General features: G+C 34.8%; 1 protein-coding gene across 4 annotated transcripts in view; it reads right to left on the bottom strand.

Annotated features, from left to right (window-relative positions):
* The window catches only part of LOC136037074 (mediator of RNA polymerase II transcription subunit 15-like), a 104,656-nt gene continuing 82,417 nt past the window's right edge, over positions 1-22,239 (bottom strand). For all 4 annotated transcript variants that reach the window (XM_065719520.1, XM_065719521.1, XM_065719517.1 and 1 more), the window contains exons 13-16: positions 21,378-21,488; positions 18,252-18,467; positions 7,853-8,012; positions 1-408 (exon numbers count right to left, since the gene is read on the bottom strand). In XM_065719520.1, the coding sequence (XP_065575592.1) occupies positions 227-408; positions 7,853-8,012; positions 18,252-18,467; positions 21,378-21,488 (669 nt within the window). In that variant the 3' untranslated portion in view covers positions 1-226. The remainder of the gene's footprint in view (positions 409-7,852; positions 8,013-18,251; positions 18,468-21,377; positions 21,489-22,239) is intronic.

Raw genomic sequence — 22,239 nt, forward strand, 5'->3', positions numbered from 1 at the left:
TAAGCTGTTAAAGAGTATATTTCACATTAACAAGGTTGACCAGAGAAAAACAACACTTGAAAAATAATTACGACTTGAAAATAAAGGAAAATAAAAATAAAATAAAAATTAAATTAAAAACAAAAATAAAATTCTGGAAAAAAATGGAAGAAACCTATGTTCTACATTAAGGTAAATTGTTACTTTGCAAAGTACGTTTATACACCCTATTCCATGCTTAATGCAATTACATCCCAGCGAGTAGGCTCAGCGTCGACGAAATGTGATCTCCGAGATTTGACATGTTGCAAGCTTGTCTAACAGCCGACTCCCAAATGCCTAAGAATTGTGACAATGAAAAGTTGTACTGAATTCGCGATATTCGGGCCTCCATGTTTTGAAGCACTCGTTTTTGAAAAAGATTTGGCTCTGAAAAAGAAGAACAGAATAAAAAGTTGTTTCTTCTTTTCATTTTAAGGTGTAAAAACACACATATATTAACACACTAGAATGTTATATAAATAAATGTTATAATAAAAGGTTAAATATTTGGTTGAATGGTATATATATATTATAATTTTTATATATTATATAAATAAATGTTATAATAAAAGGTTAAATATTTGGTTAAATGGTATATATATATATATATATATATATATATATATATATATATATATATATATATATATATATATATATATATATATATATATATATTATTTTTGCCCGCTCACAAAAAAAAAGAAAAGCGGAATAATACAATAAAAGAAAAGGAAAAAACAAGAATACTCAGCATCAAAGAACAAGATTAAGTAATAACTTCTCCATTGGCAGTTGTGTCCCTGTGTCCCACCTGTGAATAGAGATAGATATAAATATATGTTTTTAACTACGTAAAACATGCGAATATACAACATTCTTCGCTGTCCCATTGTCTGTGCTTATAAATAGATTGTCAGGTTTACTGACTCTTGAACATGCAACATATAATTGTCCATGGGAAAAACAATCCGTATTCAGATCTATACCTCATTATTCTAATGATGTGTCCCTGTGTCCCGGTCGTCATTTATATTTCCTGTGTCCCGGTCGTCATTTGTGTCCCGGTGTCCCAGTTTGTAATTTCTCCTTTGAGTGTCCCGGTCGTCATTTATATTCCCTGTGTCCCGGTCGTCATTTTTGTCCCGGTGTCCCGGTCTGTAATTTCTATTCGAACAATCCCTGTGTCCCGGTCGTCATTTATATATCCCGCCTGTGCCCCCGGCGTCCCCGTTGTAGTTGTGTCCCTGTGTCCCGGTCATCATTTATATTCCCTGTGTCCCGGTCGTGATTTGTGTCTGGGTGTCCCAGTCTGTAATTTCTCTTTGAGGTTCCCGGTCGTCACTTATATTCCCTCTGTCTCGGTCGTCATTTGTGTCCCGGTCTGTAATTTCTTTTTGAGTGTTTTTTCTTTTTAGTTTTTTTTTAGTTTTTTACCTTTTTTCTTTTTTCAGTTTTCTTTTTCTTCTTTATTTTTCAGCGTCACTATGAAGTACATATCGACGAACCTTTGTTTTTTTAACTTAAATCTGGTAGGCATTGATGACCTTATCCAAGTCAAAATCCCAAACCCAATCATCATCGCTATCATTTTCAGTTTTGATATGTTTTGACTCTCGCTGTCCAGGTGGATTTTCATCTAACTGCGCGGTTTTGCGTTCTTTAGCCGCCAGCCTATTTTCTTGCTGTTCTTGTGATTCCCCGGCACGCTTTCTTTTCTTACTTTCTCTATCAGCTGCAAGCCTGTTTTCTTGCTGTTCTTGTGATTCCTCGGAACGCTTTCTTTTCTTACTTTCTCTATCAGCAGCAAGTTTTTTGGCATAAACTCTTTGAGCAGCTTCCTCAGCTGTTGCCATTGTAGGTTCTTCAGTCATTTTACAATTAAACATTTTTCCGTGAACAGATTTCTTAAATACCGTTAATGACGTCACCGTCATAGCAAAAATGACGACAACTAACTTCCTGACTTCAGCAAGCCTGATTTCTTGCTGTTCTTGTAATTCCTCGGCACGCCTTCTTTTTTCACTTTCTCTTTTAGCAGCAAGTCTGCTTCCGCGTTGCTCTGGTAGTTCCTCGGCACGCTTTCTGTTCTTTCTTTCTCTATCAGCCTCAAGCCTGTTTCCTTGCTGTTCTTTTGATTCCTCGGCACGCTTTCTGTTCTTTCTTTCTCTATCAGCCTCAAGCCTGTTTCCTTGCTGTTCTTTTGATTCCTCGGCACGCTTTCTTTTCTGACTTTCTCTATCAGCAGCAAGTTTTTTGGCATAGACTCTTTGAGCATCTTCATCGGCTTTTGCCAAAGTAAGTTCATCAGTCATTTTAAACTTAAACATTAATAGATTTCTACGTGAACATATGTCTTAAATATCTTGAATGACGTCACCGTCGTAGCAAAAATGACGACAACTAACTTGATGACGTCAGTCAACACAGAAACATGACGTCACCTGACAGACAGACAGACACACAGACAGACAACTTATTTTTATATATATAGATATATATATATATATATATATATATATATATATATATATATATATAAATAAGTTGTATGTATTTTTGTGTTGAGAGTTTGCATATGACATCTGAAAAATAAAGAAGAAAAAGAAAACTGAAACTAAAAATGTAAAAACTGGGAATTGCATAAATATTTCAATATATTTTGACAATAGATTAAACTAATTGAAAACCTTAAAACAGATACTTAAAATTCTGAGGTTTATTATAAATTGTTGAGCTTTAGCATGCTTGGCACATGAAGATTTTTCCAACTATCAACGTTAGAATGAACATTGACATGCCAAAAAGCTTGCGGCTAAAGAACGCAAAACCGCGCAGTTAGATGATAATCAAGCTGGACAGCAAGAATCAAAACGAATCAAAACTGAAAATGATAGTGATGATGATTGGGTGTGGGATTTTGACTTGGATAAGGTCATCAATGCCTACCAAATTTTAGTTAAAAAAACAAAGGTTCAGCGGTATGTATTTCATAGTGACGAAAGACAAGCCAAGGTAAAACAAACCAAACAACTTGAAAGTGATACCGATGATTAAAAAAACAACGGTGAAAGGACTATCAAAATGGCAAAAGAAACAGCTGAGGAAATTTTAGTATAACATACAATGGCAGTAGAAACAGCCGAGGAAGCGACTCAAAGAGTTAATGCCAAAAGAATAAAAGAATAAAAGAATAAAAAAGCTTGCTTTTAGCTTGCGGCTAAAAGAGAAAGTAAGAAAAGAAAGCGTGCCGATGAAGACAGGCTTGAGGCTCAAAGAGAAATTACCAAAAAAAATCATGCCGAGGAATCACAAGAACAACGTGAAAACAGGATTGCGGCTCAAAGAGATAATGCCAAAAGAAAGCGTGCCGAGGAATCACCGCCAGAACCATTGAAGACTCTAAGACGTTACAGACCGGGACACCGGGACACAAGGAATATAAATGACGACCGGGACACTCAAAGAGAAATTACAGACCGGGACACAAATGACGACCGGGACACAGGGAATATAAGTGACGACCGGAACACAGGGACACAACTACAACGGGGACGCCGGAAGGGAACAGGGGGGATATATAAATGACGACGGGGACGCAGGGAACAATCGATTAGCAATCACCATCAACAAAGCTCAAGGGCAATCATTAGAAAAATGCGGTATAGATCTGAATACAGATTTTTTTCCCATGGACAATTATATGTTGCATGTTCAAGAGTCGGTACACCTGACAATCTATTTATATGCACAGACAATGGGACACACAAGAATGTTGTATATTCACAAGTTTTACGTAGTTAAAAACATATATATATATCTATCTATATTCACAGGTGGGACACAGGGACACAACTACAATGGCACGTAACTAATATGGCGCGTAAAGACTTACGCGCACGGGGGGCTTGGGTGGGGCGCGAAGCGCCCCCACCAGCTGGGTGTTGGGGTGGCAAGAAGCACCACCCCAACAGCTAGTATATATATAAATATATATATATATATATATATATATATATATATATATATATATATATATATATATATATATATATATATATATATATATATATATATATATATATATATATATATATATATATATATATATATACTAGCTGTTGGGGTGGCGCTTCGCGCCACCCCAACACCTAGTTTGTGGAGGCGCTTCGCCCTGCCCCACAAGCCCCCCCGCGCGCGTAAGTCGTTACGCGCCATATTAGTTACGCGCCAGTGTAGTAGTGTCCCTGTGTCCCACCTGTGAATATAGATAAATATATATATATATATATATATATATATATAAATATATATATATATATATATATATATATATATATATGTTTTTAACTACGTAAAACTTGCGAATATACAACATTCTTTGCTGTCCCATTGTCTGTGCATATAAATAGATTTTCAGGTTTACCGACTCTTGAACATGCAACATATAATGGTCCATGGGAAAACAATCCGTATTCAGATCTATACCTCATGATTCTAATGATTGCCCTTGAGCTTTGTTGATGGTGATTACTAATCGACTATTCCCTGAGTCGCCATCGTCATTTATATATCCCCCTGTGCACCCCGGCGTCCCCTTTGTAGTTATGTCCCTGTGTCGCGGTCGTCATTTATATTCCCTGTGTCCCGGTCGTCATTTGTGTCCCGGTGTTCCAGTCTGTGATTTCTCTTTGAGTGTCCCGGGCGTCATTTATATTCCTTGTGTCCCGGTGTCCCAGTCGTCATTTATATCCCCCTGTGCCCCCCGGCGTCCCCATTGTAGTTGTGTCCCTGTGTCCCGGTCGTCATTTATATTCCCTGTGTCCCGGTCGTCATTTGTATCCCGGTGTCCCGGTCTGTATATACATTCGTTTTATAGTTTTGTTTTTCTCCTTTATCGTTTTCCTTTTTTCTTTTTTTTCTTTTTTAGTTTATTTAGATTTTTAGATTTTTTAGTTTTTTTATTAGTTTTTAGTTTTTTTGTAGTTTTTACCATTTTTTTAGTTTTTTTAGTTTTTTTTTTTACTTATGTCCTGGTCGTCATTTATACTCCCTGTGTCCCGGTCGTCATTTGTGTCTCGGTGCTTTGTTGATTGCTAATTTATATTATATTTATATTTATATTTTTTATATTTATTAATATTTTTTTAGTTTTCTTTTTCTCTTATTTTTCAGTTTTTTCCTTTTTTTTAGTTTTTTCTTGTTTAGTTTTTTGTTTTTTTTTGTTTTTTACCTTTTTTTAGTTTTTTTAGTTTTTTAGCTTTTTTAGTTTTTTTATTAGTTTTTAGTTTTTTTTTAGTTTTTGCCTTTTTTTAGTTTTTTCAGTTTTTTTTAGTTTTTAGTTTTTTACCTTTTTTTAGTTTTTTTTAGTTTTTTAGCTTTTTTAGTTTTTTTTCTTTTTAGTTTTTTTTTGTAGTTTTTACCTTTTTTAGTTTTTTTTCTTCTTTTGTATTAGTGTGAAATAATTCAGACGTCATATGCGGACAAACACGACGTCACTCGACAGACAGACAGACAGACATAACCCACAAACAACTTATTTTTATATATATTTATTCATATTTTTTTCGTTTTCTTTTTCTCTTTTATTTTTCAGTTTTTTCCTTTTTTTTAGTTTTTTTCTTTTTAGTTTTTAGTTTTTTTTAGTTTTTTACCTTTTTTTAGTTTTTTTTTAGTTTTTTTAGTTTTTTAGCTTTTTTAGTTTTTTTATTAGTTTTTATTTTTTTTGTAGTTTTTGCCTTTTTTTATTTTTTTCATTTTTTTTTTAGTTATTAGATTTTTACCTTTTTTTTAGTTTTTTTTAGTTTTTTAGCTTTTTTAGTTTTTTTTTTCTTTTTAGTTTTTTTTGTAGTTTTTACCTTTTTTAGTTTTTTTCTTCTTTTGTATTAGTGTGAAATAATTTAGTGTGACGTCACCTGATCCACAGATCCACAGATCCACACACAGACAACTTATTTTTATATATATAAATATATGTATATATATATATATATATATATTTCGGGGAAATTGGTATCCCCAGATATTCTCGCATAAAAAATGATCTGGATAGGTCAGAAGTCTCAGAAAATTCGTTATGAGCCTTAATTTTAGTTTTTGGCAAATGAGGTCATATATTATGTTAGTACATCATATAAGCATGTCTTATGACATCATATAAGCATTTTACTATATGATGTCATGCATAGTATAAATTAGATCGTTGATTTTCCAACGCACCAGTTATTTATATAATATAATGTCTGTTGAAAGGCCCAAAAAACGAAAATTTGCAGTTGCAGTTACTATAAATGATGATTCTTCGGAACCAACACCTAAACTATCAAACGTGATAAAATGTAAAAATTGATAATCTGGACCACCAATTGCGACAACGCCAATACAAGCAGCTAAAGCAAAGGCCATTGTTAAATTGTCTGAAGAAATCAAAATCCAAAAACGTGTCAAAATGAAAGTGAAGAGAAAAGACAGAGAAAACAAAATTAGAGCGTGTCAAAAATGAAAATGAACAGACACAGGACACAGACACAGAACAACACAGGAAACAGATAAAATACAGTTCAGTACAACAACACACCCTAAGACAGTACCCTAACACCGTCACCCAATTAGTATTTTAGCCCATTTCAAAGTTATCATTTCATTTATCTGAGGCTTAAGCTGTTCAATTTCTTGAGTAATAGGAGAGGAGATGCTACAAAAATGAATTAGCCAAGCCTCCAGAGTGAAGGAAACTTAAGAGTCGTACGGTACAGACAAAGAGGACGGCCATATTATAGGCTGGCGCAAATGAGACTGAAGGGTTAAAAAGTCCGTGGCTTTTTTCTTATTTAAAATTGCTACTACTACTACTACTAACAACTCACTGCAACAACAAGCCGCCTGAGGCCGGCAGAGCTACAAACGCTCCTACTCTATATCAATCTAATGCAAATGCTGTGTGATTTACTAGACTATAATTTAGTATCAATTTTAAAAATACTTTCACTTAATTTGATCAATTTATTTTGATCATTTTCATTAAATATTGCTTTAATATTATAAATTACTATAAGGGAAAAAGAAACAAAAAAAAAATCATTATTTTTTTAATGCTACGGCAGCATTCGGGCAAGCTTTACTTGCAGACAGAGATATCCGCTGCAGCATTTTTCAGTCCTTTTATGTCCAGGTAATAGAATTCACTGGTTTTTCCAAAATTTTACATCCGAATTTTGATTAATTCGGTTACTTCATTATTATTATTTTTTTGCTTCAAATATTAAAGATTAATTACCACAATTAAAGTGACAAAATGTAAACTACAGATGAGTCTTTTCGCAATGAAAATACCAATTTATTTATTTGTTTATTTGACAATAAATGTCAAATAAACAAACTGCAAAAAAATTTACGACATCTCGTCCTCTAGATTTAAGCCTCCTTCTCTCAAGTTCTCCTTCTCACGTAAAGAGTTAGTTTATTTCTTGAACGATAAAAATAATGAAAAAAAAAGTATTCAGCCACCACCCATTTCTTCCACCAAAAAGGTGGAACTGATACGACAAGGGCGGCTGGGGGGTTTGTCCAATGTTGAAAAAGGAGTAGAGCAGAATGCTGAAGGTAACTGCTTGTAATAACGATGGATTAATAGCACTCTCAAGGTCTCTGAAATCGACTTCACTGTAATTAATTCTAATGAAAAATATACTTTTGATGTCCAAAAATCGATGTCCAGACAAACACTTCTCGTTAAAATGTCACTTATGATGCCAAAAAATGTTCCAGGTAAGCATTAAAAGTTACGAAAAAATATTTAAAAATTGGGGGATATAACCACTGAAAATCTTACCATTACTCGGGTCTGCCAGTTCAAAAGTAGGAGATGAAAATGGGTAGTTCTCTGGTATTAAAACTTCAATATCGGGTAGGCGTGGTAAACATTTATCAACCAATTTGCAAACCACAGGTATCCCTTTTCTACCAATAGATGGCTCATCGAGTAATTCAACCTTATTGAAAAAAATACTCTATAAACTATCTGAATTAAATGAATAATATATGAAAAGTTTACAGTTTATCCAGGAATATTTCAGAAATGAAAATACCTCAATGATTCCTACAGAAATTCTTAAATGTTAAAAATTAAGTAAGGTAAATAGAAAGGCTATACAACGTTTGAAAAAAAAGAAAAATGTTGTTTTAGATGGCAATAGCTGGGTTTTAATCTTATTGCGTTTTAATAAGACCCACCCATTACGTCTATTTGATTTATGCTACTGTAAAGACAAGGGAGCAAAAAAAAATTACCGTCAAAATAGTTGAAAAACTATTAAATAAACTACATAAAACAAATAAACTATCAAATATATTTTAAGTTAAAGTCCAGCAATTTTTTTCTGTTATATCTAAAAAAAAGTTACAGGTGATCCTCTTGATCGAAGTTACAAGTGAACGGCTTTTGTGCTCTTTCTCATGACCACTGTCCGTCAATTGTTCCTTCGAATGTGATTTTTGGGAAACAGTCGAGGACCATTTTTTTAAACAAGATCAAGCCAAAATAGTTGCTGTCATTTGATTTTATCAGGTAGTTTTGATTTATGGCTATAAATATGTTAAAAATAACTCTTAAGTATTTAAAGCGGAATTAGCTTGACTATCAGTCTTCATTTTAAATATTACTTATGTCCTGTCCATCCTTATGGGACATCTTGGGGTCACTCCTTTTGACGAAGCATGGTCGAAGTTACAAGTGGTCCTTTTGATCGAAGTTACAAATGAACGGCTTTTGTGCTCTTTCTCGCGACCACGGTCCGTCAATTGTTCCTGCGAATGTGATTTTTTGGAAACAGTCGAGGGCCTTTTTTTTTTTCTTAACAAGATCAAACCACTTTAGTTGCTGTAGTTTGATTTTAAAAGTTAGTTTTGATTTATAGCTATAAATTTCTTAAAATAAATTCAACTATCCAACCCGAGGAATTAGACTCAGAGTCATAATTGTGTGTGTTCCTTTCCTTCATAAGTTTTGTCAGTATAAGTTGATTGCCAATTGATTAGATTTCTATGTTGATTTTCCCCCATCCTTGCCACGGTCTGATGTTGATTAAGTTCTTGAACATTCCTTAATTTTTCTATATATTTTATATTTTTTCTCCTTTATATGTAGTTGTCATTACAAGTTGATTGCCGCTTGCTTACATTTTTCTGTCTAAAATGTGTATTTCAGTGCTTTTTTTTTATCCATGTTATTCCATTTTCTTTGTTTTGTTTTTCTCTTTCAGAGTTCAAAAAAAGTTCCTACGGGTGTGTGTATTTCTCATGGCTTTTGCTTCACTTCGAGATATGGCCTTGTCCCCTGGAAACTACTAGGTAAGTAATGAGTTCCTATCCTTCATCCCGGGGGCTAATCACTTCGTCGTTGCCAAAAAATTATAACCGGTTAAAAAAGTTAGAGAATTCTTTTTGGATTTAGAGAAAATTTTTGATGAAAAAATAAGTAATGAAGATGATTTGCCGTTATTTAGTGAAAGTAATTATCCTAGAAGTAAATATGTTGATTTAATAGATTTAACCAAGCGGCACTCTGAATCTCAGTTCTCTGTGCTTCAACTTAACTGTCAAGGATTATGTTCGTCGTTTATGGAAATAACTTCAATGTGCCACCAACTGCAACCCAACATAATTGGATTATGTGAGACATTCCTTACAGGACAAACGGATAGCCTCCTAGATATCCCAGGCTATAAATCAAATTTTCTACATAGAAAAGAGGCTCGCAGAGGAGGATTGGCTATTTATGCGAGGAATGAGTATGCTGTGCATATTAACAATCAACTGAGCCGGAATGTTGAAGGCATTTTTGAATCACTTTTCCTTGAGCTATGTGGGCCTTCTAAGAAAAAGATATTGATTGGAGAAATATATCGCTCACCCTCTGGTTCTGTTTCTGCTTTTATGGATATACTAACTCAGATTTTATAGCTGATAGGAAACCAGAGCCAAGATGTGATCATCATGGGTGATTTTAACATTAATCTAGCCTTTCCTCTAAGAAATAGCTCAGTGGATCTTCTCACTATTATATCAGGGTCTAATCTTTTCCCTTCAATTACAATTCCAACCAGAGTAACAGAAAGTACACACTCACTGATTGACAACATTTTTTCTACATTATGTCCGGCGAAGGTATCAGTCATCACCAGCGACACATCTGATCATTATCCTATACACATTGTCTTCAACACGGCGAGGATGCCAACTCCACTCGTAAAAACTAACCAGGGTCTACAAGTAATTAATCTTAAAGAGGAGAATCTTAAACTGTTAAATGATGAGTTAAAAAAATTTTCTTGGGACAGTGTCCTAGCAAATGAAGATGTGAACGAAGGTTTTGAAATTTTCCACAATGCGTTTGTAGCTGCATATAGAGCATGCTGTTTTAAAGAGAAACCAAGAAACCGTGGAAGAAAAAATACCCCAATATGTCCATGGGTTACCGAAAGCTTACTCATATGCATAAATAAGAAAAATAAGTTTTGGGCAAATTACAGAAACCACCCAAACCGAGAAAACCTAGAGAGATATGAGACGTATAAGAAATGCCTTCATTCAGTTCTGAGGAAAGCAAAAATAATTTATGTGAATAATAAAATATCTGAAAGTGGGAAGGATGGACGAAAAGTCTGGAAGGTCATTAATTCGGTTTTGCGACCAAATGATAAGAAAGCAGAATTGCCTTCCAGACTTTTTGTCAACGGGGAGGCTGTTACGGAACCCACTCAGGTTGCAAAAGAACTCAGTACATTTTTTGCAAGGATAGGAGGAATTACATCTAATTCTGCGAAAAATCCCCGCAAACCCTACAAGCATTACCTTGGCTCAGCATGCACCAAATCAATGGCAATAATTCCTGTGACATCAACTGAAGTAGAGCTAATTGTGAAGACCTTGAAAGGCACATCAGCATCTGGATTTGACCGGATACACACGAAAGCCCTGAAAGCAGTCCTCCCTTCTATCCTAGAGCCATTAACTTATTTGACAAACCTGTCTCTAAGAAGTGGTGTTTTTCCTTCGATATTAAAAAAAAGCAAGAATAATCCCTTTGCATAAAGGTGGCCCTCGTGACGATCCATCAAACATCCGACCCATATCCATATTATCTGTTTTTTCAAAAGTTTTTGAAAAACCCTTACAAGATTTTTTAATAGTCGTCAGTTTGGCGTCAGACCTGGTCATTCAACAGAAGATGCTCTGGCATCCTTAAGCTTATTCATCAACAGAGCACTTGATTCAGGTTTCTGCCAGCTGCTATATTGATTGACATCAAGAAAGCATTTGACAGCATGGATCATACAATCTTACTGGGAAAGCTACAACATATTGGAGTGAGAGGGATAGCCCTTCAATGGTTTGAATCTTACCTTCAAAATAGGTGCATCTACATTGGTGACGACCCAAGAAACGACACTACTGTGAAATTTGGTGTGCCCCAAGGATCAATCCTCGGTCCTCTTTTGTTTTTAATCCATGTAAATGACCTAACTCGTATCCTTAATCCGAATCATGACGACCAAAAATGCTGTAACCTATGCTTTGCTCAAACATCTGAGGACATTACTAACGAGCAAGATGAACTTATAGCATTCGCTGACGACACTACAATTACCTGCTGCGGACTTGATATGCCTTCACTCCAGCGGAAGCTTGAAAACATCATAGAAGAGACCTATCTGTGGATGGATGCCAACAAACTTGTCATCAATGTAGAAAAATCTTGCATCCTACTATTTTCTAGGGTAGGAACCCTTCACCCAGAAATAACAGAAATTGTGACGTCTCGTGGAAAGGTTCAACGACCAGTAAATAGATGTGCAAAATATTTAGGAGTAATAGTAGATGAAAACCTTTCTTTCCTTCCTCACATCCATGCTGTAGAATTAAAGCTTTCAAGGAATCTGGGTATCATGAAGAAACTGAAGCAAACATTCCCACGTAAAACCCTTACCCTTCTCTACAATGCACTCATTAGACCCCACTTACAATATTGCGCAATGGTATGGCAATCAACATTCAAATCCCATCTGAAAAAACTGGATTCCATCCACAAGAATGCCTTGAAGATCATCAAACACACAGAAGATTATCTCTCGCTGAAATCGCTGTTTGAGCTTTCCTGCTTGGTTTTTGCTTTCAGATTCCTCTCCGGCTTGCTTCCACCGCCTTTTAGGAATCTATTCAGTTTGGTATCCGAACAGCGTCTTCCAATTACAAGACTATCTGCACAGATCCATATTCGAAATACGCCAACAGTGAGGTCGGATTTTTCGCCTGACATCGTCTGTGCTAAGGCTTACAATACCCTACCGCTTGAACTGAGAGATAGGAGCTCCCTTGGTTCTTTCAAAAAGAGAATAAAAAATTATCTTGTTTTGAATTAGTTTAATTTGAATAAAGAATCTAATTAGAAAAGTGATTTTAGCTATTATTGAGTTTTTTTGTGGGGGTTGGAGTGGTTTGCTCCTGGATGAAGAGGTGGGGACTTGTAAGGATATTTTTTTGGTAGGGGCCATGGTTGTATCGAGAAGTGGAGGGAGAGCCATAGTGCGTATTTATTTTTGAGGTGATATGGGACTCAGCATGCAGTTTTTGCATAGAGATGAGAGATTAAGTATGTTATGACTGTTATAAATTTTTTTTTAATTAACCCGAATGAACTGAACTGATTAATATCTTCATTTTAGATCTTACTTATGTCCTGTTCATCCTTGTGGGACATCTCGGGGCAACTACTTTTGACGGGGCATGATCGAAGTTACAAGTAATCCTTTTGATCGAAGTTAGAAGTGAACCGCAATTGTGCTCTTTCTCGTGACCACTGTCTGTCATTCGTCCCTTCGAATGTGACTATTGGGAAACGATTGGGGGTCATTTTTTAATATGATCAAACCACCATAGTTGCTGCCGTTTGGCTTTGTCGAGTAGTTTCTATTTATAGCTATAAATTTCTTAAAAATTAAATTATTAAGTATTTTAAAGCGGAATTAACTTGATCATTAATGTCTTCATTTTAAATCTTACTTATGGCCTGTCCATCCTTGTTGGACATCTTTGGGTCACTCCTTTTGACGGGCATGAACCAGTGAATGATATGAAGATGTGTCTTGGGTTGTTCTTGGGAGTTGTACAATTTGCAAAAAATGAAAACAATTCTGAGCTGTCATTGGCGGATATTAACAAATAAAATTGCTCACAACAACATTTAGTTGTTCATTTGTATCCGCCGATGGCAGTTCATAATTGTTTGGATTTTGTGCGAAGCGCGGATAGTGGCAAATGACTCACTTTATTGTTGTTAGAGGTTTGGTTTTGATTCTTATAATTTTTTATTTTTTGTTGAATTTTATTTATCTTTAATTTTTTGGCTGTTTTTTCATTGGTTTTTAATCGGTTTTGTTGACTTTCCGCGTTTTTTTTTTGTCTTTGGCATTTTCCATGATTATATTATTTTTTTTCGTACAGTTCTCTTGAAATATTCGCTTTCTGTATGTCTTCAGTATTTTTGTTTCGCCTTTAAAAAACCCAATTTTTGATTGTTATCTTTCTTTATGTTATGGCAGGCCAATGTGGTTTAAAAAATTATCTTCTGAAGTTAGAACTTGCTGGAACTAGGTGATATTTGAAATTGATGGCATGGCAATTTTGAGTAGTTTGGAGGTTCCCAGGTTGATAGAGTGGTCGACTTTCTTTTTGCTATCTAGCCGTCAATGGCTACGGCGAGAAGGTTTTCTAGCTAATTACGAGACATAACCATGACTTTGGTTTTGTTGGCGTTTATATGTATGCCGAACGGTCTCGTTACTTATATGAGGTAGCCCGCCTGTCATTGGAGTTCTGATGACGTTTTAGCCATGTCATTGGTATCATAAGCATATCCAACCTTGTCAATGAGGGTTCACCCATTTCGCTTTGTATTTGGCCCTTACTATCGACCGTATGGCGTGTTGAACAAGATTGAGTATGAGTGGTGACAGAACACATTTGACAGAAGGTGACATAAGGAACAATTGACAGACAGTGGTCACGAGAAAGAGCACTAAAGCCGTTCACTTGTAACTTCGATCAAAAGGATCACTTGTAACTTGACAGGACATAGGTAAGACATTAATGGTCAAGCTTATTCCGCTGTAAAATACTTAAGAATTGATGTTTTCAGAAATGTATTGCTATAAATGTTCATTTTCCCAGAAACTGAACTACTACTACTACTACTACTAATAACTCACTTCAGAAGCAAGCCACCTGAGGCCAACACAGCTACGCACGCTCTTTCTCCAACCTAATCTATTCAAGGCATCCCTCTTTACGCCCTCCCAGGAAGTTCCTATTTCCTTTAAATCTTTATTTGTGAAAGTCTCCCAACCCAGACGAGGACGACCTGCTTTCCGTGTAGCCCCAGACGGTTGGCCAAAAAGGACAATCTTCGGCAATCTGTCATCCTTCATCCGCGAAACGTGGCCCAGCCATCTCAACCTTTCTTTCATTATAGGCCTAGAAAGCGGAATTGAACTACATTTTTCGTACAACCTACTGTTTGAAATACGGTCAGTCAGCCGGGTACCCAGAACAATCCGTAGGCAATTTCTCTGGAAAACATCTAGTAAATTTTCATCTGCTTTTCGGAGCACCCATGCTTCAGAGCCATGTTTACCACTGATCACTGTAGCTTCCAATTTTCTAATCTTGGTTTGCAGACTTATCTTTCTATTCTTCCAAACTTTTTTTAACTGTAAAAAAACACCCTGAACCTTAGCTATTCTACGTTTAACATCTTCACTGCTCCCACCTTCTTTACTAATAATACTACCAAGGTAAGTGAAGCTGCCAACCTGATCAATCTTTTCGTTACCCAACGTCACCTTTTCATCTTCACTTATTCCTAGCCTTAGTGACTTGGTCTTCTTAACATTAATTTTCAAGCCTATTCTAGCACCCTGAACTCGCAAAAACTCTAAAAATTCATTCATTTTGCTCACACTTTCATCTAATATGCTTAAATTATCAGCATTATCTAAGTCCAGGAGCGTTTTCCCTCCCCATTTGATTCCGTGGTCTCCAATTGCCTTTCCTGTGCTCCTTAAGACGAAGTCCATCAAAATGATCCATATAAACGGGGATAGAACACAACCCTGCTTAGCTCCTGATTTAATACAAAACCACCTGCTAACCTCATTTCCTACCTTAACCGCAACAGTATTATTCTCGTACATAGCACAAATCAATTTGATGTATTTTTCTGGTATACCATATAAGGATAAGATTTTTGCTAATGCTCTTCTATCAACAGAATCGAAAGCTTGCTCATAACCGATAAAACTGAGGACCAAAGGTGTTTGACAGCGAAGAGCCTTCTCAATTATTAACCTAAGAGTGAACACTTGGTCGACACATCCTCTACCTTTTCTAAAACCGCACTGTTCTTCCCTTAAAACTTTGTCTACATCATCTCTCAGTCTAAAAAGTATCATATTACTAAGTAATTTGCTACCTACAGAGACCAGACTAATGCCTCGAGAATTACGACACTCACTCTTGTCACCTTTCTTATACAGTGGTTTAGTTCAATTTTCCTAAAATCATAAGGTACTTCCCCTTTTTCAAAAATCATATTCATAATCTTCAGTAGCTTATTTCTAACCTCCGAGCGACCACATTTAAGAAACTCATTTATCACACTATCAGCATCTTAAGCCTTATTATTTTTTAATCTTTTTAATACTGTCGCTAATTCTTCCTCACTAAACAAATCTTCCTTCACATCCAAGGTATTACAAACTTTTTTATTTTCATCTATATCTTTTCCTGCAAGTGTATCTCGGTTTAGCACATTCTCAAAGTATTCCACCCATCTCTCTTTAACTCTTTCCTTATCACTAATTGCGGCCCCATTCCTATCTTTAACTGGGACTAGTCCGGATTGACTACTCCCTTTCAATTTATTAACATGCCAGTATAATATTGTACTATTATACCGTCTAGCTGCATCTTCCAGATCCTGAGCAATTTCATCCATGGCCTCCACTTCACATCTCCTTAGATCATATTTTAATGCTTTCTCCACTTTCTTTACATTCCTTCTGTTTTCATGCGATCTATCACTCAGATAATCCTTGTACAAACCCCTTCTACTCTCTATTAAACATAAAGCTTTTTCACTAATATTCCTAGTTGCTGTCTTAGCACTCTTCCCTAGAACACCATCAGCAACTTCACAAATTGTTTTTCTAAAATTATTCTGTCCATCTTCCACATTGTCAAATTTCGAAGGAACAATTGACGGACAGTGGTCACGAAAAAGAGAACAAAAGCGGTTCACTTGTGACTTCGATCAAAAGGATCACTTGTAACTTGACAGGACATAGGTAAGAAATTAATTAGTGGTCAGGCTTATCCCGCTTTAAAATACTTAAGAATTGATTTTTCAGAAATGCATTGCTATAAATGTTTATTTTCCAAGAAATTGAACTGTTATTCATTATTGGAAATATGAACAGTAAATTGGAAATAAAATCATTTGAAACGCATAACAGGACATAAGTAAGATTTAAAATGAAGACTGATAGTCAAGCTAATTCCTCTTTAAATACTTAAGAGTTATTTTTAAGATATTTATAGCCATAAATCAAAAATACCTGATAAAATCAAATGGCAGCAACTATTGTGGCTTGATCTTGTTTAAAAAAAAGGCCCTAGACCGTTTCCCAAAAATCACATTCGAAGGAACAATTGACGGACAGTGGTCACGAGATAGAGCACAAAAGCCGTTCACATGTAACTTCGATCAAAGGATCACCTAAAACTTCCACCATGCTTCGTCAATAGGAGTGGCCCCAAGATGTCCCATAAGGATGGACAGGACATAAGTAGGATTTAAAATGAAGACTAAGAGTCAAGCTAATTCCGCTTTAAAATACTTAAGCATTATTTTAAAGATATTTATAGCCATAAATCAAAAATACCTGATAAAATCAAATGGCAGCAACTATTGTGGCTTGATCTTGTAAAAAAAAGGCCCCTGACCGTTTCCCAAAAGTCACACTCGAAGGATCAATTGACGGACAGTGGTCACGAAAAAGAGAACAAAAGCGGTTCAATTGTAACTTCGATCAAAAGGATCACTTTTAACTTGACAGGACATAGGTAAGACATTAATGATCAAGCTTATTCCACTTTAAAATACTTTAGAATTGATTTTTTCAGAAATGTATTGCTATAAATGTTTATTTTCCCAGAAATTGAACTGTTATTCGTAATTGGAAATATAAACACTAAATTGGAAATAAAATCATTTGAAGGGCCAGGATGCTTTACTTAGCAGTCAGTTTTCTATCAGTTTTTCTTACTTAGCAGTCTAGTCAGGTTCCTTCTGTATTTTCATTATAAATTCACATACTTGTTATAAATAACAACTTGTTATAAATACTTGTTATAAATAACCGTCTGGAGCTACACGAAAAGCAGGTCGTCCTTGTCTGGGTTGGGAGGATGTCATAAATAAAGGTTTAAAGGAAATGGGAACTTCCTGAGAGGGTGTAAAGAGCGAGGCTTTAAATAGATTAGGTTGGAGGAGGAACGTGCGTAGCTGTGTATGTTTCGATTTGTGTTTATATGTTTCGATTATATGTTTCGATTTGATCGATTAAAGATAGGCAGAATAGACTGATGAGAAAAATAAATCCACATTAAGATAATTATTTGCTGACAAACCATATGTAGCAAACAGCAGACAAACTACGAGATGAATCAATTATAAAATCACTATTTCAATTATGAATCATTATGAATCAATTACAAATTCACTAATAGCTTTGTAAGACTTCTCAAGCATAACAGGTGATATGAAGACCTCTTTGCAAGGTCTTTTTCGCTAATTTTTATATTCCGTTAATTGCGTATTTTGCTTAGAAATATTACTTGAAACAGCTAATAATGTATCAAGCTTTTCAATTTTGGCACTTCCTTGGTTTTCATTAAAGTAGTTAATAAGTTAACCAATAATCTTACTATAAATTTCGGCAAGGGAAGGTATCCCAACCAACAGTTTACAAAGGAGCAATTTCGTAGAGTATAATTTTAAAGATAATAGTCATCAATACCAGTCTTGCAAGAAAGCGTCACCCAAAGAAGGGGAAGTGGGTCCAGGGTCAGATTGTGTAGCCTAAACAAAGATAAGGAACCAAATTAGGACTTACAACAAATTTCTTATCAAAGGTGCCAATTTCTTTAGCCAAAACACTCCGTGCAATTTCAATTGGCTCCTCATCTTCCTCTTCTTCTTCTTCAACATATCGCCTCTTCTTGGGCGCCAAAAAATCATACTCTAAGTCGATTTGTTCGGTGTTGGAGAGTGTTGCCACTACTGGTCCAAAAGTTCTTTTTAAAGTGTGGTGAATATAAGGGGATTTGATCTACACACAGAAATATAGACATGAAAAAATTGTAGATTACGTTATTGCCAAAAAGCAAAAAAAAAACAAACAAACAATGCTATTAATTGCTTTACTGAGAATCAGCTCAAAATACTTCCGAAAATTACACAACAAGAATACGACAATACAAAACAAGCAGCAATTAAAAACAGTTCAGAAATTACAATGAAATGAATAAATTAAACATTGAACCAAAGCAAAATTACAATTCAAACTTAATGCAAATATAAGTTAAAGAGATAAGAGTGATGTTGTCCAGCCGCTGAAACTCCTTAAAGGCTCGATCGCCATTAGAGCTTTGCAGACACAAGTTTTATTGTTTCAAATATTAACATATAAGTCTAGCTTCCCTTATCTAAAAAGAGGGAAAGGGAGGAAACAATGATAAAAAATAATGTAGTATTAAAAAAGAAAAAACGAGGAAACGATTTATCAGAAACATGTTAAATCTTACAAGATAAAGATTTTCCTAAAAGTTGCATTGTCTTTCGAGCTTTAACAAAATTAAATAAAATTAAATATATTTTGACAAATTATATTTATTATATTTTATTTGTATTTATTTATATTTTTATTTTATTTTATATTTTTATTTAATTTATATTTTATTTTATTATATTATATTTTATTATATTATATTTTGACAAACAAAATTAAATATAGTTTGACATTTTTGATCGTTTTTTAACTAGCTATCAATTTTCTGTATATTTCGACAGAATCGATTTCAAAGTAAAAATCAATAAAACTTTTGTTTTTTTAAATAGCAAGAATAAATTGGTTGTCAAAAATACTATAAAAATATTAGTTAAACCAGAAAAATAATGTCTCTTCTCAAAGTTTGACTAGCATTTAGAAATTTTTGAAACTTTCTATAATCCTTCTCAGTTAAGCACACATGATACTTGAACCTTTGGCGGAATATGAAGGGGAGGGGGTATGCTACAGACATCCTACGAGTTTGAAGTTCAGTTCCTTTAAAGTTTGCTCGTATTATTCACTGGAATTTGCTTTGTTCGTTTCTGCATGTGTTTTTCGTACCCTCCGATTATGTTCAACCATAACCGCAAAAAAAGTGTTTCACACTGAAAATAGAAATGGAAAATGGCAATCATGTTCGACTCCAACCCCCAAAAAAGTGTTTCACACTGAAAATAGAAATGGAAAATGGCAATCATGTTCGACCCCAACCCCAAAAAAAGTGTTTCACACTGAAAATAGAAATAGTCCATGGTAATTATGTTCGACCCCAACCCCAAAAAAAAAGTATTTCACACTGAAAATAGAGAAGGAAAATGGCAATCATGTTCGACCCCAACCCCAAAAAAGTTTTTCAGAGAACACTGAAAATAGAAATAGAAAATGGCAATCATGTTCGACCCTAACCCCCAAAAAAAGTGTTTCAGAGAACACTCAAAATAGAAATGAAAAATGGCAATCAGGTTCGACCCCAATCCCCAAAAAGTGTTTCACACTGAAAATAGAAATTGAAAATGGCAACCATGTTCGATCCCAATCCCCAACCCCAAAAAAGTGTCTGGTCAATCTCCATAAGCCACTCATAAGAAAAAAATTGCCTTTTGGTATTGTACCAAGGAACGTGCTGGATATATTGAGCATTGGCAAGTTCTATACAACATCATCACCATTTGATTTTTAATTTACCCTAAGCAAATTTCCCATTTAAAGTCCTATACGCCAGTTCTAAGAAAAAACGGTAAGTCAAGGTTGCCAGAATAAGGTAAAAAAATCAAAAGAGAAAACAACAGAAGAAGAGAAATCAACACAACAAAAAAGGAGAGAAAAAAAACATAGAAGAAAAAAACAACAAAAGGTCAATTCATTTGATAAATCGCTCACTTTGTTCAAAGTGAGTAAGACTACCTACTTCCCCTATTTCCCTCATTCTACTTCTTACCCTCTTTCTTTCTGTTTCTTTTTTCGCATCTCTACCCTTTTTAGCATCTCTATATGCCCCTCTTATCGAAATATTTCTCCCTTTTTTGTTTCCCTTGTGTTTCCTTTTGGTACTGCACCAAGGAACGTGCTGGATATAATGAACATTGGAAAGTTCTATACGCCAACATCACCATTTAATTTTTAATTTACCCAAAGTAGATTTCCTCAGTGAACAACCAGCTGGCATCCATTAAAGACCTAAGAAATTTATAGAAATCTTATGATAAAAAGCGCCAATTTGATACTGCTGGCGAAATATCGGCTTTCCAACAGAACGTATATTAGCTTATAAGGTCTTCAACCAAAGAGTATGGGTAGCTTATGACCTCTATGGAAATAGTTCTATGGAAATCAGTGTTAATCACTCCAAGTAGTGTTATACTAATGAAGGCGGTAAGTCTAAATTGTTGTTGCCTTGATTGAGTGATAATTTAAAAGAGATTAATTGGTCATTGAAAGAGAAACAATGCTCATTTCAATTAGTACGAGGTCACACGTGCCAAATTTGACCTTGAAATCAAAAGGACCAATGTCCCTTTGACTTGAAACCATAATCTAAATCATAATTTCAGTCATATTTGTTGAAAATACAGTATGTACTATTTTTATATGAAGAAAACATTGGCTTAAGAGAATTCTGCAATTAAAACGTTCAGAATTTCAACTCTAACACATGACTTCAAAGCATAACAGAGGAATGGCATTAAACTTTATTTAAGGTCTTTTGCAACCTGACTTTGGCATCAAGTATCAGGTACTAACGCAAGAAAATGAAGCGCAATCGAGATCTGCGGCTAAAAAAACGATTACAAAGCTTATGTCAAGTGTTGCACTAGATGACACTGATAGTCTTTTTTTTTATCAACTTTAGCACCAGTTTCCATTTTTATCAGTCACCCGTACTCTCTGGTCTCTAGCGTTAAAACTTACATTGGCAGCGACTGCTTCCAAAAGTGATTGAAACTGAGTCTCTTTCATTGGTATCGGAACAGCAAATGAAACACTTGGGGGCTGTACAGAGCCGGGTCCAGCTATTTCTGTCTGCAACAAATAATAAGTAATGTTAACAAAGAGATTGAGGTTTTCGAGACTACATGTTGTGGTGATGAAGTTTACGCATCCAAGGGTGTATACAATTCTATTAAATATTTGCCCATTTGCATGTGTGATAAGTATGTTTAGCTAGTCAGGAGATGTCAATGATGTTTAAGAAATTGACTGAAATTAAAAATTGCATTTACTTTCTTCTTTCCGAGCAAATCACTGAAGAATTTTTCGTTTCTATTGATTTATGAAGCTCAAACTCCTATTTCAAAATACACTTTTTTTTGTTTTGTCGTAAACTAACTGAAAATGAACGTAATATATTTGGGGCAAAATATCTTAGATAAACAGTACAGTTACAGTTACATAATATAGTAAAATACAGTTAATTTTAATACAAATACAGTTAATATAAAAATAAATCTAAACTACAGTTAACTTTAGAAGCCATGTAAACTAACAAGGCCACTGAATTTAAAGAAGTGGAAAGCAAAAAATTCTATGATTTAGTGTTTTAATTAATAACCGTTTAGTAAGTTTTAATTTGTTATTTAACGTTTTAGCTAGTTTTGAAATTGATGAGCTCAGATTAGTGTAAGTCAAGAATGTAGCGATCAAAAATGTTCTAATACTTGGTAAAAACAACTTAAATCTCAGTGAAAAAATTTCAACAGTTTCTTCAAAAGTTGATCTAAAATAACGTTTTACCTTATTCGGCAAGTAAGGGCTTAAGCAGAAATTTTACCTA

Source organism: Artemia franciscana, chromosome 16 (assembly GCF_032884065.1).
Source record: "Artemia franciscana chromosome 16, ASM3288406v1, whole genome shotgun sequence".
NCBI lineage: Eukaryota > Metazoa > Arthropoda > Branchiopoda > Anostraca > Artemiidae > Artemia > Artemia franciscana.